This window comes from Alligator sinensis, unplaced genomic scaffold, assembly GCF_000455745.1.
Source record: "Alligator sinensis unplaced genomic scaffold, ASM45574v1 scaffold966_1, whole genome shotgun sequence".
NCBI classification, from domain to species: Eukaryota; Metazoa; Chordata; order Crocodylia; family Alligatoridae; genus Alligator; species Alligator sinensis.
In genome coordinates, this window is record NW_005842161.1 from 2,133,887 (window position 1) to 2,153,248 (window position 19,362).

At 42.2% G+C, this 19,362-nt stretch overlaps 1 protein-coding gene across 2 annotated transcripts in view; it reads left to right on the forward strand.

The window, feature by feature from the left end:
• The window catches only part of LOC102387017 (MORC family CW-type zinc finger protein 3), a 43,083-nt gene that overhangs the window by 7,633 nt on the left and 16,088 nt on the right, over positions 1 to 19,362 (forward strand). For both annotated transcript variants that reach the window (XM_006025711.3, XM_025206539.1), the window contains exons 2-5: positions 11,790 to 11,862; positions 12,545 to 12,677; positions 16,189 to 16,403; positions 17,428 to 17,575. In XM_006025711.3, the coding sequence (XP_006025773.1) occupies positions 11,790 to 11,862; positions 12,545 to 12,677; positions 16,189 to 16,403; positions 17,428 to 17,575 (569 nt within the window). The remainder of the gene's footprint in view (positions 1 to 11,789; positions 11,863 to 12,544; positions 12,678 to 16,188; positions 16,404 to 17,427; positions 17,576 to 19,362) is intronic.

The following is a 19,362-nucleotide window of genomic DNA, read 5'->3' on the forward strand; positions in this document are numbered from 1 at the left end:
GAAAGCTTCAAATTGGCGGGAAATTCTCCCTTGCACCGGGGTTCTCTTTTGCAGCAGAAAACTCCACCGTGCAAGGAAGCTGCAATTTAGCGGGGACGATTTAGCAGTGCCGAAGCACACAAAAACAAAAATCACACCCTTTGGGTTGTGACAACTACCATGGTTTGTATCTACATTTCTAAAATCTTAATTCTATTCCTTTATGGATGTCAGAGCTTCAACCGCATCTTTAACACACTGACTCCTTTTGAGCATACCGTATGACTGCCAGGTACCCCCATGTGGTAGGTGGATGGAATCTGATTCAGCCCAAAGTATTTCCAAAAGGCATGTTTACAAGGCAGAGTTAACCTTTTGGTAGTAAGGGCAATGTGTATGTGTCTGTGATTACAACGAGTAGCCTGTACTGTTGGATCGCTTGAGACTACTTGCCCAGTAAAGTTCAAGAGTAATAATGCCTACCGTTTCACAGCAAAGATTTGTGTTTATTAACTAATGTACTAGCCTGGTTTGAGCTATTTAAAAGATTGACTCGTGACCTGTGTTAGGTTGGTGCGTTAAACAAACTTCTAATGTATATAGCGAAGATTTGAGGTTTCCCATTTGTTTAGAATGCTTGACCTGGTAAGCTGGTTACATTGGTAGTTCTCAACTGTGTATGGAGAATAAGATGTGGTGTGATCTCTTGACAGTAAGGAGAGTTGGGATCAGGAAAGGCAAACTGTGTTTTGTTTAAAACTTTGCAGGTGAACAAAAAATACTGCTGGTGTGCTCTACATAGCCATTGGTCAAGTGTCTAGTCCATCTTCATTATTTTTTGTCTGTTTGATATACAAACATTGCTGCTGGCAGTACTACCTGATTCTGTTAGAAACTCTGCTAGCTTTGGCAGTTTCTGATGTCAGAATAAAACAATAATGATGAGTTAAGTCTGTGAGGTATGGGTCAATTGCCATTAGATGTTCAGTAAACAAACTGGACTTGGGCAAGTGTATTTCTAATTTAATTTAAATGCATAACTAATGTGTACCTTCTTTAAATAAGTAAGTAGTGATTGGTGTGACCTTTTGTAGTAGGTTATACCTACATACTTACTATATTTATACTATGGGGAGTTTTGTTTGTGGCCATGAAGAAGAAACAAGAAACTGATAATGAAGATAAGGGATAAGAAATCCTCCCTTTAGAAGCTCAGTTTCACAAGAATGCTTTAGCTATTGGGCCTCTACTGGCATCTCAGGAATTCTGATTTTTGTTGGCTTCCAAGGACCCAGGAGCACACAGAAACTGAAATTAACCATATAGAAGATGAGTTTAGTTTACAGCTTTCTGTATGCACTTGTATGCGAGCGAGAGAGCAAGAATAAGTGACTAGAGAAGGAAATCAAGAACATGGGGACCTGCAGTAAAGATGTCTTGCTACAGTGTTCCATCTTCTAGTTCAACTCCCCAGTGAAAATGTTGTACGTAAGAAGTTGTCATTAAGCTGTGAGAGAGAGAGCTGGAAAGCAACCACTGGTGAGGCCTCAGCTTAAGTATTGCATTCAGTTCTGGGCCCCATGCTTCAAGGATGTGGACAGCTTGGAAAGAATTCAGCAGAGAGCAGCAAAAATAACAGGCCTAGGAAGCATGACTTGTGAGGAAAAGCTGAAATAACTAGTGTTATTTAGTCTGGAGAAGAGAAGGTCAAGCCAGATTTGATAACAGCCTTCAACTACCTCAAGGGTGATTACAGCGAGGATGGAGATGGGTTTTTCTCTGTGGACATAGGGGACAGGAATTGGGAGCAAGGGCATCACCCTTCAGCAAGGAAAATTAGGTTGGAGGTTAGGAGGAATTTTTGAATATGAGGGGAACCAAGGATTGCAACAGACTACTTAGAGAATTTGTGGATTTTCCATCCCTGGAAATTTTCAAGAGTAGGTTAGACGGACACTTGGCTAGTATGGTTTAGTCAGGGATGATCCTGCCATGTGCAGAGGGCTGGACTAGATGACTTTGTGAGGTCTCTTCCAGCCCCACTTTCTAGTGATTCCTATGATTCCCATTTTTCTCAAAGCAGTGAAATCTCCAAGGTTGTTGCCATATTGTTATGAAACAAACCTCGTCTACAGTTGAAAAGTTTCCTGATGGACTTGTACTGGCAACCCCTCTCAGTACAGACGCAATTATATCAGTCCTAACTCTATTATGACTTCTGAGGTTATGCTTTCTAAATATGGTACAGTCTGTTGTGTATTGTATTTAACGCCTTGATCTTGTGGGTGGGCCCCAGAACCTGTGCTGCTGGTTGTGAGGAACTGCCAAAGTCATCACACATATTGGCACTCAACTCCAGGAACTATCATGTACCTCACTGGGGTTAAATCCCAAGTGCTTGAGCACGAGCAAAAGGTTAACAATTTAATATATAAGCACTATAGCATTCATTATTTGCTAACATACTCAATATGCAAAATCAGTAAAAATCTGCAATTAAGCTATATGTTTGATTAAAAAGTGTAAATAGTTAAACATATATAGCTTTCCTTTTGTAGAGAAAAAGATTACTGAGTCTAATATAGGGGCTCCGTTTAGTTGTAAATTTACATGCTTTAATGTTTGTCAGCAGGTAAAAATGCCGCTTTCTTTAGAAAATAACTCAAAGTTTTATTAAAGTTATGTAAATTTAGGTGTTTTACTTGGTGATTAAAATTGCCTTTATTTAAGTCCGTCCATCCTATCCTACTGTTAAACACGGGATTAATTGATTCCATACAATATAGATATAGTAAAGCAACTATTAGGGGCTTGGGGCTGGGGAGGAGATGACCAGGATGGCCACTGGCACATGTTACATTTAAAATGTGATTAAAGATATGATTAACTGGTTAAAGTTGTTACCCAGCGACACAGTGCAATTAATGGCATGATAAAAAGGGGAATAAGACACAAACATATGAAAAATGTGTAATCACTTTGGCTGGTTCCTATAACACCATTAATTGAACTGGTGTCTGGGCTGCAGGAGCTCATGGTGTGCCCCATCAGTTTATGGGGCTCCTACCTTTGGGAACTAGCTGCTTGCAAGTGCAAGGGCAACCCACAGTTTTGATCTCAGGATTCCCCTGCACTAGCAGTAAAGTGTGATGGAATCTAATGCAGGATCCCTCAATCACACCTTCTGCCATGAGCATGTGGCATGACAGGAAGTGCAATTGTAGGGATCCCACATCACATCCCATCCCATCACACTTTCACCTGCATGTCTGCCAGGGGCCTACCTGAGCTGGCCTTCCTTACTTATGTGCATAAACAGCACAAGTTCTTGTAAACTAGTGTCCTCAAAAAAGCATAAAACGTACCTCAGACATTTCATGTAGTGATCAGATGTTTAGTATGCAAATCAAACATCTGAAGCTTCACATTCACAAGCTTTTGTTTCTAAGCTCATTTGTATCCTGTCTATCCCTTCCATGAACAAGGACCTCTTTGACACAATTAAGTTCCTTGTCCCCACTATCTTTGCCATTTCAGAACTCCTCTCTTTATTAGGACTCCTCTAACTTCCAGTCCAGATTTTTTTTATTTGTGAGCACTTTATACTCCTTTGATCTTATACCACTATTGTCCTTTAACACAATTAATTCTTCCACCTCCGTCGTATTCAGCCATCAAATATATTTATAAAAAATAATCATGTTTCCTCTCCAGCTTTTATCTAGGTAGGCTAAACAAGCTAAGTTGTTTTAATTTCTTCTCCTTAGCAGGTTGTGGTCTCCTGTTATCAACCAGTATGCCTAGAACCCCGTCCTTTGCTGTCCTCGGTGTCTCAAACATTAACCATGACATCTGTCTTTGCTGAAGTTGCCCCTCCCCCACGTGTGTGTTTCTGCTCAGGGATGAGGACCTTTATTTTGATGCATCCGCCTACTTAGCTCTTCCTCTTTCATGGATCTTTCAAATGATGAAAAGCCCTGCTTTCTTGATCTGTCTTTTGAAATGAGAGTCAGTTTTGTTGCAAGCTCATTTGTTAATTTCACCTCACTGGAAACAATATCCTTGTTCTCCATAACAACAAGGCTTGAGCTAGGGGTGAGAGAAATTTTAAGTAGTGGGTTTTTTAATGCAAAGAGACCTATTAAAACCCTAGCTTATCTGTAAAAGCTTAGCAGATTCTTCTCCCCTAGATTGTAGAGGTTATTCTCTTCTAGAGATGGGTTACATCCTCAAATGACCTTGAGGAACCTCTTCTGGAAGTTGGTATGCTTCACTTCATGGGATGTGTCTGTTTTTTTTTCAATCACATTTGTCTTAGCCTAGAAATGACCCACAACCCTGTTGCTATTGCTTTTGTATTAACCCCAGCCCTGCAGGTCAGTGGATAAGGTTCTTGTGGTAAATCCAATGTCTTTTATTAGACCAGTTCAAATAGTTGGAAAAATTCTTCTTAGCAAACTTTCAGACACAAACACCCTTCATCAGGCTGAGGAAGTGCCTCCAGATGGTCTGTGCTCTTCCTGGATGGAGTGGTAAAGCAGCCAGAGGCCAGTATGTAGGCAAAAAAGCCAGTCAGTTAAAATGTAAATTGAGGTGATCAGTAGGTGAGAGACACATGGGCAGGGCAGGGGAAACGGGGAATAAATGAAGCTGTAGCCAAAGGATAAGACAGCAGGTGGGGGGAATGAGAATAGCTGGTGGAAAGTAGAGGGTTTACCTGGGGAGTCAGATGTTAGGCAGGTTAACCCAGGAGGCTAGATCTGCAAGCTGTTGCTTCAGCTTGAATTGAGACAACAGGGCTGCTGCTGCCCTTACTGCCTTAACAAAGATAACCAGGCAGCCTCCATCCTGTGTAATCCAGGTCTGCTGTCAAGAGTGTTTCTACTGCCGCAATTCTCAGCTATTCCAAATGGCAGAAGCTACCTTTTGTCAGCAGTTTTGTATCCAAACTGGAGAGTTTGCTGGTTGAGCCACATCAGTTATAATACATGATCTTTTCAAACCCCTAGCCAGCATAGGGATTTGACAATTATAGTGTGGTGTGTATGCTGGCAGAAAATTGTAGTGGAGATGAGGCACGAAATAATGTTGCCATGAAGATTACCCTTCAAATGCTCTTAGCCAGCAGATGAATTTGGATTCGCAGTTGTAAAGGCATGCAAATATGTACATCATCAGAGTATATACCATGTTGTGAATCTTAAGTTACATGTAACTGCTCTGTGCATGTTGACATTCCCTTCACATGCCTTACGCCTTGGGTGTCAGACTTGTCTGGTGGTGGCAGGGAGGGTGGTCAGATCTCCACCAAGGGCTCCTTGCAATCCAGGTCTAGACCCACCTCCAGTGGCAGCAGGGCAAGTGTTGGTGACACAGTGGTGCCATCACTCTCCCTCCCTCCTGGCGCAGGCTTTCTACCCTAGAAGGGCACTGCCCCCGAATTCTCAGCCCCTCCAGGAGCCATATCTCTGACATGCCTGCCTTAGGCCTTGTCTGTACTTTTATTGGTGTGCTGCCAGAAATTTTTCGACAGCTGTCACAACCTTCCTGCCAGAGTGTGTCTGCCCCCAGACTCTCCTGGCCACTACATATGTTGGCTGCTGGGCATCAGCAGAAACCACCCATTAGAAGTGTGGATGTACATGTGCTCAAAGTTCTACCAGCAAAACTGTAGTGTAGTCTAGGGCTTCAGTGTACCTGAAAGGCAAGGTGTTACCTATGATATATATATAAGATGGTAGGTAGTGACGACATTGAAGGTCATTAAGATATTGAGTGGCCTAAAGCACCAGTACTCAACCTTAGAATCACAGAAAATTAGGACTAGATGTGACCTCAGGAGGCCATCCAGTCCAAGTGCTTGCTCAAAGCACGTCCATCCCCAACTAGATCATCCCAACCAAAGCTTTCTCTAGCTGGGTCTGAAAAACCTCCAAAGATGGAGGCTCCACAACCTCTCTTGGTAGCTTGTCCCAGTGTTATACTACTCTCCTAGCCAAAGAGTTTTTCTTAATCTCTAACCTAAGCTTCACTTGCTGCAACTTGAGACCTTTGCTCCTTGTTCTGTCATCTGCCAACACTGCGACCAGTCTAGATCCATCCTAAATCCATCCTAGTTTTAGAACCACCTATTCAGATAGTTAAAGGCTGCTACTAAATCCCCCCTCAGTCTTCTTTTCTCCAGACTAAATAAGCCCAGTTCCCTTAGTTTCCTCAGAAATTGTGTGTCCCAGCCTATACCAGTGCATGGGATTATTCCATCCTAAATGCAGGACTTTGCACTTGTCCTTATTGAACTGCAGCAGTGCAGACTGGTTGCATGACATGAGGTTGGTCCAGGAGTTGGTTCCAGCATGGGTTTGGCCATGGGGTCAGTCTGTGTGTGCAGTCTGGTTGCACCCTGCAAACTGGCTTAACTACACCAGATCTGGTCACGGAGTGACCCTGTGTACCAGCACGATCCAGGATGCAGAGCAGTGTCATCCCTGTGAGGTTTCTCATGAGTCTGGAAGTTTGGCAGTGGGAGAGCAGTGGCAGAATTAATTGCTATGGTGTCCAACCAGATAATCTTAACTGATGTCTCTATATGTGGTTGTTTATTGTTTGCAAAGAAAAAGAATAAATACCCACTGGTAGGATGAAGTGGAAAGGCTGTCTACCAGAGCTCGCTGAGGTGCTGCATTGCTGAAGGAGGCTTTAAAAGATTATTTTAATGATGTACTGTCATGTCATAATGCGTGTATGGTAGGGTGTTTGTTGTTGTGTTTTTTTTGGCTCGAATATAGATTTTAAATGGTTTGAAATGCCTGTTATGAATTAGGTAGGAGGTGTGCTGATTTGCACTTTGAAACCTTTAGTCTTGTAAGACTCAGTAAATCACGATTTTTAACCACAGGTGTTATTGAGCTATAATAAACAATGAATAGATGTGTTTTAAACAACAAAATGCAAGGTGGTGAATGCTTCCTCATGAATCGGTACAGTCAGTAGTTTTTGTTTTCTACTAGTAAAAAGGTGGAGATAAGGTCCAGCTTCCCTGTTACCTTGGCATGTTATATGGTCTTGAGAGCATAATATTGGCTTCTGAGATTGAGATCTTTTGCTCCATAGTTTTTGAAGCACTTATACAGGTTGCCTGAGAGGCTGCATAATGTCCTGGTAGACCATTTTTATGCAATTAATTGTTCTGCTGTTCTTCCATGACCACTGGGCAGCACAGGTTAAATTGCGATAAACAGACACTGTTGGGGGAATGAAAGATAATTGCCTCCGTGTCATAGATTCATAGATGTTAGGGTCGGAAGGGACCTCAATAGATCATCGATTCCGACCCCCTTCATAGGCAGGAAAGAGTGCTTGGTCTAGATGACCCCAGCTAGAGGCATATCCAACCTCCTCTTGAAGACCCCCAGGGTAGGGGAGAGCACCACCTCCCTTGGGAGCCCACTTATAGGCAGCCACAAGGTCGCCTCTCAACCTTCTCTTGCGGAGGCTAAAAAGGTCCAGGTTCTCTAGTCTCTCCTAGTAGGGCTTGGCCTGCAAGCCCTTAACCATATGAGTGGCCCTTCTCTGGACCCTCTCCAGGTTATCCACATCTCTCTTGAAGTGCGGTGCCCAGAATTGCACGCAGTACTCCAACTGCAGTCTGACCAGCACCCGATAGAGGGGAAGTATCACCTCCTTGGATCTGTTCGTCATGCATCTGCTGATGCACGATAAAGTGCCATTAGCTTTTCTGATAGCTTTGTCACACTGCCGACTCATGTTCATCTTGGAGTCCACTAGGACTCCAAGATCCCTTTCTGCTTCTGTGCCCCCAAGCAAGTCATTTCCTAGGCAGTAGGTATGCTGGACATTTTTCCTCCCTAGGTGCAGCACTTTGCATTTCCCCTTGTTGAACTGCATTCTGTTGTTTTCTGCCCATTTGTCCAACCTGTCCAGGTCTGCTTGTAGTTGTTCCCTGCCCTTCAGTGTGTCCACTTCTTCCCACAGTTTTGTGTCATTCGCAAACTTGGACAGAGTACACTTCACTCCCTCGTCCAAGTCACTGATGAAGACGTTGAAGAGTATCGGTCCAAGGACCGAGCGCTGCGGGACCCCACTGCCCACACCCTTCCAGGTCGAAACCGACCCATCCACTATGACTCTCTGGGTGTGACCCTCTAAATGTCGTTTGCTTTAGTGTGGGGGTTTGCAACCTATGGCCTACAGGCCAGATCCACTGGCAGAGAGCCTGTGTTAGGCCAACAAATTTCTTATTTGATGGGAGAGAGGTGCTAATTTGTAGGTGCTACTTAAACATGGCCAGTTAGCCTTCTGTCCCTATGTCCTTGCCACCATATTTGCCATTCTCTGTTTGCATTTGCCATGGCTTTCAGTGTTACCTGGTAAGTGTGGGGGAAGAGAAGGGAGGAATCGGAAGCCAGGCAGTAGGGGATTGGCAGCACACAGCAGCAGCTGAGGATCTGACCCACTGTTCTGAAAAAAAGTTGCCAATGACTTTTGTCATTGTAGTGTAGTGTAGTGTAGTGGTTTTCACACAAACAGTGTAATGCTGGAAAAGTGCTGATAGCTCACTTAAATCATTCAGGGATGTGACTAAATTTTATCAGATAAACCAACACTTTATCAGCATGACTGAACACTGGGTGTGGTTGCATGCAATGCTCTTTTGAGAGAAAGCAACTTTCACTGGCAAAACGTTTGTAGTGTAAGACAGGCTCAAGTGCAGGGCCTAGGAGTGAAAAAGGTATGTACAAATTAAGCAACTGAAATGCGGGGCCCAAGCTATGTGATTCTGGAAACAGGGCATTGATGTTTTTTCATAGGATTTTGCAAGAAGGGGGTCTTTGTGCCATTTGTTATTGCCTGTCCAAGAAAATCAAACTTGTACATGTTTGGTAAATAAGCAAAGATTGTCTACTAGGACATTATGCAGCCTCTCTGGCAACCTGTATAGGTCCTTATTCCCTCCCTCCTTTTCACCAGTAGAAAACAAAAACTACTGGCTGTACACTGGTGTTTGAATCGTGCAGAAGCATTCAGCACCTTGCGTTTTGTTGTTTAAAACACATCTGTTCATTGTCTGCTTATAGCTCAATAAAACTGTGTTTAAGAATGGCAAAAGGCAACGGTGTACATCTAGCTTAAAAAAGGAGTTGATGGACTTAGAGGCTGGAAGTGGTGCTCAAGTCTACATTTTCTATACTTGAAGAGCTAACCTGGCAACTGCTTCTGATAGATTTGATGATTTTTACTGATATATCTAGCATGAGCTTTTATGAGCCTGACCGTTTGGGTTAAACAAACCATGTCTTCCGTGCACCAAATCAACATAGCTGTGCTGACAAAAAACTCTTAGTGCAGGCCAGGGCATATGAATTTTTGTGCCAGCACAAAGTAAAATTGACTAATGCAAATGTAGGATTGCAGAGATCCAATACTTCTGAACTGGCATAGTTAAATTGGTATCAGAACTGTGTGAACTGGGTCTCGGGTTCATAGAATCATAGAAGTAGGGTCGGAAGGGACATTGTAGATCTTCAAGTCCGACCCCCTGCCTGGGCAGGAGGAAAACTGGGCTCAAATGACCCCAGCCAGGTAGGCATCAAGCCGCTTCTTAAAGACCCCCAGGGTAGGAGCCAGCACCACTTACCTTGGAAGTTGGTTCCAGATCTTAGCCCCCCTAACTGTGAAGTACTTCTTACAGATGTCTAATCTAAACCTACTCTCCAACAACTTGTGGCCATTATAAACTGGTGTTTATTTCCTTTGTTTTGCTGTGTTTTTTCTGCACTGTTCTTATTCTAGATGAAACACAAGCAAAGTGGTTTGCAGATGACACAATAACTGAGGGCTACAGAATCCAGCCCATAGACCACGGATGGGCAAAATATGGCCTGCAGGCTGGATCTGGCATGCAAATTGATATGAATCTAGCTCATGGGCAGGTGCCCACTAATTGATTGGATCCTGCCCACAGCTGCCCCTGCAGTGCTCCGCAAGGGGCTGAGCTTTGCCCACTCCCACCCAGGACAGCCCGCACCAGTCTTCTACCTGTGCCCCCACCGGCTCTGACCCTAGCCCCAGCCAGCGCGCACAGCTTCCTGTCGGGGTTGCTGCCGGTCTGGCTACTGCCGCCCAGATACTTCTTGGCTCCCCCCCACTTCCAATGGCTCCTCCTCCTCTTCCTGCTGCCCCTGCTGTCCTGCTCCAAGCAGAGGGGGAGGAAGCTGCAGCTAGATGGGGCTCCAGCTTCAGCTCCCGGCCACCTTCCTTTCATTCCTCCCACTTGGCTGCCTGCAGGTGGCTGCTCATTGCACCAGGCAGGTAGAGTGGGTGGGAGGCATCTGTGCACTGGTCAGGGCCAGAGTTCGGTGGGCGGAAGCATGGCAGGGTCTGCCTCAGGCAGGACTAGACCCCAGACAGACAGGGGACAGAACACAGCTGCTTTCGCACTGTCCTGGTGAGCTCTGGTGCACTCACACCCTGCCCTTTCCTTCTTCCCTCACTCCCAGCCAGCTCCCAGGACCTAGCACATGGACAGTCCCCTCCTCCCCCCCCACCACCTGCCTTATGCAAAATATACAAGTTATACTTTATTTTGGGCTATTGTACAATTGCCACAATATGCACTACTCAAACGTAAATCAGGACAAACATTTTTAAAAATAAAGTTTTATGTTAAAAATCAAGCATCTACTATATGATTTGTTTTTTTAATCTGTAATTTGTTAAAATGATACCTTCTGAAAGATTTTGTGTGTGGCCCTTGACAGCTCACCAAAACTCATTAAGTGGCCCTTTAGTCAAAATAATTGTCTACCCCTGCCATAGATACATTCTAATGTTTATGTTGTCCATAAAATGGACTAATGGCTGCATCTCTAGAATAGCTTCTGGTCATCTGAGAGGGGTAGAACATTAGGAAAAACAGAATCCATCATTACTTAAAACACACTGCCCTACTTGATTAATGTCAATAATAAGCTGTTTTCATCAACACAGGCCACGTTTTAGCACACAGGAAGCCAGTATATTGAATCCTCCCATTGTTGGTTGATCTCTGAGGCAGTGATTCTCAACTAGGGTGCCCTGGCACCCTGAGGTGCCTTGAGATTCTTTCAAGGGTGCTGTGGGGTGCCATGCAATATTAGGACTGTTAAGTTTGCAAGCATGATTCACAAGATAAACTCAGCAATTTCAAACAGAAATCCATAGTTGATGCCTTTCTGAATTCTTTGTAACAGAAAAACTACTCTATTGTGTTTCTATAGTCAAAAAATAAAGGGAAAACTAAGAGCTGGCATTTTCTGAGGAGTGCTGCAAATCTATCCAGGGGTGCCTCAGGTCTAAAAAGGTTGAGAACCACTGCCCTAAGGAGATCCTGGTTCTGATAATGTCTGATGTCTTATCGGCCAGCCCTAACACTGAGCTACACTGCAGTCCTGGTTCTAGATAGATAACTTCCAGTTGTAGAAGTCCAGTGGGACTTCCAATCACTCACCGCCAGTTTCGTTGCAGTAAGGGCCATAAGATTAGAAAAGCTAAGAGCTGCTGTTTAGTAGTACTGTTTTCCAGTACAACAGAACAAAATGTTAAGTCATGGTCTTTTTGTTGTTCCTTGAAGAATATTGTTGATAATGTGTTTTCTTTGTATATATTTATTTTAATCTGTACTTACATATTGGCATGTTTAACTTTTTGGCACATTATACTTGTAATACATATTATTTAATAAATACTGTCGTTCATGTTGTGTTATATACAAATCGAGCTAACACTAATGCCTGATTTTTCTTTTGTTTCAGCTCTGTCCAAAGTTTTTGCACACAAATTCTACCAGTCATACCTGGCCTTTCAGTGCAATTGCAGAACTTATAGGTATTTGGATCGGCATTTATTTATGTACTTGATATATCTCTGTTATGGTTTATGTTGTGCCTAGTGAGTTTAATCTTGCAAATTTAAATTCAGCTAAATTAATTAGCTTAATAGGAGGTGCGAAAAAATTGAAAATTATTTAAATTTATATAATAAATTTAGACCATAGCCAGAAAACTTGGATGTAATATAATTTTAGTGCGATACTTTGGTATTATATTTAAAAACTTCCTTACATATTGTATTAATGATATATATTATGGCTTTTCGGTATATAGGCCTGCCTGTTTCCTTTGTTATATAACTTACTGGTACAACTTATGTCTTGAACACTGTACTAAGAAGGTTTTTGAGATTTAATTATTTATCTAAAAAAAAAAAAAAGGTAAATCCTTTACTCGACTTGTTCAGCTTTCAGTTGCAAAGCCTGCAAGCCACTTTTATTGTTTGAAGCATACAAAGTTTTAACTATAATCAATTGAAATATGTTTTACAAGAATTGTACAGAATTAAATATGAGATATTATAGGAATGACCTGTTGAATCCGTGCAATAGTTAAATTTCTAAAAGGACTTAGTATATTTCTCCTCACCTGAATTAAGTATCTTGAGTATTTAAATGAGTGAACTTTTTGATATTTTTAGTTGATGCTCTTTAAGTTCATGCTTTCCTAATTTCCAGACAATGCTTATGATCCAGATGTGAATGCTAAACAAATATGGATAGATAAGACAGTAATAAATGACAACGTATGTTTGACATTTACTGATAATGGAAATGGTATGACATCAGAGAAGTTGCACAAAATGCTAAGGTGGGTAACATATTATTTTGGATTTAACAGCAGTTACAGCAACTGGATTTCACCCCAGGGGTCCCTTCTGAGCGTCTGTTCCTTAGATGATGATGATTATTATTAATCCATTTCTATATCACATTTTATCGTTCAGTTCATTTCTCTTAAAAAATCTGTTAGTGAATTTAGCGAGTGTGAAAATGAGAACCCTAGTGTAGTGTAGGCTTTGGCTATAGGAGATGGGGGCTCATACAGCTGCGGAGCTGCCTTTTTCAGCATGAGGGTATGGCTGGCAGTGGGCAGGGCTGAATCTGGAGCTCCACTGGGTATGACTGTGAGCTGCAGAGCTGTGTTGACTGCTGTTTGCACCAGTTCAGCCATTGCAAGCATCCACTTCCCCCTGTAGCCACTTGCCTTACTGCAGGGCAGCCATGGGGACAGCTCCCAGTGGCAGTGAGCGGGAACCACCTGAATCTCCGAATCTATTCACAGGCTTTAGATTCAATTTAGACCTTTTAATGGGTCTCTCAGCTCGATTCAGATTCGGAGATTTGGCCCCCAAATCAGGCCGAATCTCCTCCAAATCAAAGCTACTGAAGCTTTGCACAGCCCTAATATATACCCTATTTCACTACTTTGATATGTGTGCCAATTAGTTATCCCTTCATTGTTAAACCTCCTTCCAGACCACCCTGTCTTCTTGGAAGATATGTCACATGACGTATCATTTTCCAGATGTGATCTGCAGGGACCTTGAAACTCCCTGCTCGTTATATTTTTGGCAGCTCAGCTGAACCTGGTCACCTTCCAGGAAGGGAGAGGGAACTGGGGAACTTGGATAGAAGCTGAGGCCTCATTAAACTAAGAAGTGGAGGGGAGGAGGAAGGAGGCCTGCATGAAGCTGAGACCTGCTGAGTCAAGAGTCTGCTGAAGGCTTAGCAAGGCTGTATCAGGGGCACAGGGCATTTAATCTATTCAACAACGATTTACACTGGAAGTCCTCAAACTTAACCCCAGCAACAGGTTAGCCTGCTTCTAGAAGTTCTTCAGCACTTCAGGTTAAGTTTGCCTTCTAGCCCATTGCTGTCTGCAGTGTTTGCAACTTTCTGTTCCAGGATTTTGGCCTGTTACAACCTCCTTCCTGTCCAGCACAAAAAGACAAATGTCCTGTAGACTGATTCCTAGTAGGGTTCTTCAGGAGGGACAGGAAGCACAATGTGACTAGCTTTGGTGCAGGCCTCAAGGTAAGATAGAGGTAGGAAGAGGCAGTTCACCTGGCTCAGACTGGCTAAGGGTCACCCTTGAAGTTGATCCTAAATATAAGTGTAAGTATGCCTTTCATTATTGATAAATATGAAAGGTAGTATAATTCAAACTTGCCAGAGTATTCATAGTAGAAAATATTGTGAAAAAATTAAGGGAATTAAGAGTAGCTGTAATTAAGTTAAATATATTTTCTTGACTCTTAGTCCTTTTATCTACATGGAAAGGGTTAGGAGACCAAACTGCTCAAATTCCATGAATGTATTGTTATTCACAAATGTAATCAATTAGCAACATAAAGAAAACTATACCAATTTTTCAGTTTGTTTCGGTGCTATAACATTTCAGTGGAGCCAGCTTGACGCACCTATCCAGTATTCCAATATTCCAGCAAAGTGTTTTGTTACAGAATTTTCCGTACATTGATCAACATTATGTAGATAGTTTCTGCCTGTTTATCTCGCTTTCAACAAAGGATTCCAGATACTCAGCAAGCTGTAATCATTCTGGTACTAGTCAGGCATCAGTAGGATCATACATCTAGCCCTCTTTCCAGTAAGCTCCTATCCCTAGCACAAAGGGGTATTCTGATTTTGGGGCCAGCTTAGAATGAGTAAATAGTCTGCTGGGACTCTGTTCACAACCTAATACAAAATCCTCACTCCATGAAACCTAATATTAACGAAGATAAAAATGTAAGCATAAGGTATACATTGCATTAATGGATCAACATTTTTTAATGTAATTTCCTTTAATGTATTGTTTCTAGGCATAGGGGCTGCATGCTAAATTCAGTGTGCAACTACAGATATCTAACTCCTTTCATGTTGGATATAATGGTATCACTTTTACAATGGAAAATTTGCTTCAGTTTGTACATTATTGTAAACACATTTTAAAGATGTGGAAAAAGCTTTCACCTAAGTCTCAGTGTCTCTTTATGAATTCAGGACCGTGGTTCTCAACCTTTTGGGACTCAACGCACCCCTCCAAAACTTTTCAGAATTTAGCAGCACCTCATTTTAAAAAAACTTTCTTTAGATGTGTTATGCATATTATAATATGAACATTGTAATTCTAATATGTTAGTAATTGATTAGAATATAATTTATATTATATTTACCCCACTGCTACCATGGCAAGGTGGAACCATGCTGTGCACTCCTGCAGAGCCAGGTCAGGAAGCAGTTATGGCAGAACTCTGTGCTCTTGCCATAGCCCTTCCCAGTTGGGCCCTGCAGGTGAAACTCCCACCTGCCTTTGTTTTCAGGAGGCTCATCAGAGTCAAGCTGAAAAGTGAATCCAACAGAAAGGCATGCCTGCCTGCATTAGTTACGCAGACAGGCATATACCATTTATATTGCAGCTCTTCTGAGTTGGGCTCTAGCATCTCTCTTGAACATGGAGGGACACTGGGCAGTTCTACCTGGTGGCAGCAGCATTTATTTCCTGACCACTGCTGCCACCAGGTAGAACTGCCCTGTATACCTGCCTCCATCTTCAGGACATGTGTCAGAGCTGAACAGCAAAGACTTGCAGCAGAAAGGGCTGCAGGCTAGCACACCTTTCTGCTGCAGCTGCTTCTCAATTCAGCTTCAGTGCACCTCCTGAGAACAGACACATGCAGGGCAGTTTTACCCCAACGTGGTGGTGGTTGTGGTGCTAGCATTGCACCACCGCAGTTGAGAACCACTGCCATCAGATACTTAGAAATACTTAGGAGCACTCATTGCGTAATTCCATACAAATGGTATCCCTTAGACTACGGGTTGTCAACTTCTGACCCTGCAGGCCAGAGCTTGTGACCAATTCATTGTACAGGCTGCAGATCTCCACCCCTGAAAAGCTTAAGCAACCTGTATTTGCTCTTGCTGAAAATATCTGGACCCTCTGCAGTAAAATAAGCACAGGCCCAAGAGAACAGTAGAGAGGCTGCCTGAGGGGGTGGGGAAGAAGGTCCAATTTAACTGTGTGCTGCCAGATCAAACCACTTCATGAGTTCAGTGTGGCACTGGAGCTATAGGTTGCCAAACCCTTACTTATGCATATTTAAAGATAGCAGTAGCTCACACACTGAGAAGCATCTTAGCAATATAGCATTAATAATCTTTAGGCTTTGTCTAACTGTAAAGCAAATTCACATTTTCTTTGTGCTGCAACCATTGTTCTCAGAAATTGAGATTAACTCCATCTGTTTAAATCTATGTTGATATTGGTCTTCTATGGTTGTTTTACGCTTGCACATTTTTTTAATAATGTGTTTCAGTTTTGGATTCAGTGACAAAGTTGCAGTCAACGGCCGCGTTCCAGTAGGGCTGTATGGAAATGGATTCAAATCAGGATCCATGCGCCTGGGAAAAGATGCAATTGTTTTCACCAAAAATGGAGAGTCTACGTGTGTTGGCCTGTTATCTCAGACCTACCTGGAAGCTATAAAAGCCGAGCATGTCATGGTTCCTATAGTATCATTCGACAGGCAACATATCCTTTTTACTGTTTCAGAATGTTATATTTGCAAATGTAAAAATAGGATATTAACAACTGGATGGATCTAGGATTTTGAAAAGGGAGTGAGGACTGTGCAGATGGTGCGGTAATTGCACATATTTTTCTGTTAAAAATAAACTAGAAGTTTTACTAGGGCTCCAGGGCTATATTAGTCAGTTAAAATTGAAGCAAAAACAAATGTAACTTTTATTGGAATGTGAGTTAATTTGCTATACCATATATTATGTATAAAAACACAACAAATTAGGCAAAAATAATCAAAATATGTTTAGTCCTGTTGTCATTAGAATTAAATATACATCTCTTTCTTCAGATTCCTAAAACAAAATCTAGCCTTTGTGAGCATCCTGACAGTGCATCCAATGCGTCATTGAAAGTTATTTCTACACCCAAGTTAATATTCACCAGAGTTAAGGTTTCTACTTCTGATTTAATGTTTTTAGCTAGTTTAAAAAAAATTCACAGGACTGTGAAATAGGAGCTATATTACCAGGAGCAGTTAACAAGCAATAACATTGCAGAAGAAAGACTACCTTAATTAATGGAACAACGAGATCGCTAAAAAGGAGAAAGGGTCATTAACATCAATTGAATGAAGAGTTTAGAAGGAATCAAGTGGATTATAATGAGCCATGAAGTCAAATGAGTCCTTCACTGCTGCCTGAATAGAGAGACAGCTGCCATTGCCAGGTTGTTGGTTTTAAACTTTGCATGAACTAGGACTCAAAGGGGGCAGGTGGAGGAGTGCAACTGAACACCCACCCTTCCCCAGTTATTCATGCTTTTACAAAAGATGGAAATGTAGCCGTACTCATCCTGCTTACAAAAAGGAAGGAAAGAGGATATAGTTATATGGTTGAATATAAACATCAAGCTTGCAACAACTTTGAGACAAATGAGATAAGACCCCAGGCATACATTAGCTCTGTTGAAGAAGTTTGTGTTAGAAATTATTTAAAACTGTAGGTACTGTTTAATTCTTTAACTTAGTTCTTACGTCAGATAATTAACCCAGGAGAATCCAGAGGCAACCTGAAAGCCCTTCTGACACATTCTTTGTTCTCTTCTGAAGATAAGTTATTGGCAGAGCTTGATGCTATCCTGGGGAAAAAAGGAACACGAATTATCATTTGGAACCTAAGAAGGTAAGATTAAATCCAGCATTTGCTCATTTGTGCACTTGCAATCCATGTTTGGTATGCACTAGTTTAGTAGGCATCTAGTCTTTAGAACTGTTGATAGAACAACTGCGTAAGTCTACAAAGCTGGTAAGCATGGAGCTATTGGCAGTTCTGCTGAACATAGGCTACTGGACTTGAGGGCCATAACTTATACCCCTAAATTGCCATAACAGAGCAAATAAATAACCAAAGACAAAGAGAATAAATGAGGCATCCTGCTATTTCTCATTTATTTTAATATTTAAAGGGCAATTAGGTTGCTTTTTGGCACAGCATAATACCTTACCTAAGTTTTCTTGGGATGGTGGGCTTTTCCAAGTATAGTTCTAATTTATGATGTTGAAACACTTGTACATCTAATTAGAATTTTTCCATATATTTGCTTGGGCTGAATCCAAAACCTCAAAGTCATATTTACATAAATTAATAGAATTTAAAGCAAACCTATAAAGCCATCTTACCACATGCAACTGCCTCTCTCTGTACACTTGTCCCTTACTGTATGTTCTCAAGTGGTGTACCCAATATAGTTTTAAATGTTGTAAATAATGGGGATTTCACACAACGTGATTTGAAGTATTACAAAAGCATGTGTGTGTGTATTCCACAATCTAATCTAGTGATTCTCAACCCGAGTAACTTGGAATCTTTCAAGGGTGTTACAAGGCACTGCACAATATTGCCACTGTTAGGTGCAAACATGACTCACAAAATAAACCCAGAAATTTCAAATAGGAATCCAGAAGGTCAAAAGGATTCTGACTTGTTATGGTCTTTCTGAGTCCTTTGCAACAGAAGAATTTCTCCGTTATTTTTCGGTAGTCAAAAAAGAATAAAAGCTAAGAACTGGTGTTAAGTGATGAAATAGGATTCAGGACTACTGTATAAAGGATTGACACTACAACTTGTTTAATAAATGACAGAAGGGCTTTATTTACTACAACTATTGACTATTAAATGAGTCTAAATCAAAGCAAAGTCCAGTATATTTAGCTATAAAAGTCCTAAGATCTCACCAGTAGGCCTGTGCGAGTAGACAGGTATTCGATCTGGCTTCAGATCCATCCGCTTTGGATGTCAGTGATCCGATCTGGACCTCCAGATCGGTTTACCGCTTCGATGTAGCCAAAGCGGCTCCAAAGCTTTGGAGCTGCCTCAGAAATCGGCCATAGACTATAATGGGAGATCAGTGAAATATCTATAACGTAGTTGTTTTGTCTCTAGTTTGAGTGAAACATGCGAGGATGGTAGCCTCTGCTGAGAGCATGAAGCCTACCAAGTTTCAAGATGATAGGTGCAGGTGTTTGGGGGAACCTGCACCCCAAATTCTTGAAAGCAAAACTCATGTCACGTCTATGTGTTACACCACAGGGGGGTGAAAACTGCAGGAGCGGTGGCCCCTGATGAGGCTACGAAGCATGCCAAATTTCAAGAAGATAGGTGCAGGGATTTGGGGAGAACTGCACCTCAAGCTGTTGACAGGCAAAACTCATGATGTAGGTGGGTGCTTGGGCAACTGCGTCTGTCTTGAGGGTAGAATCTAGTGCAGGCCTGGGTGCTGGGCCCTGCCAAGCCACAAAGCCTGCCAGCTGTGTGTCTCTCACTGGGGGAATCCGTCTTCTGGAGCCCTGCACCTCAAGCTGCTGACAGGCAAAACTCGTGATGTGGGTGGGTGACTCTGTGTGTGTGTGTGTGTGTGTGTGTGTGTGTGTGTGTGTGTGTGTGTGTGTGTGTGTGTGTGTGGTCGTGTG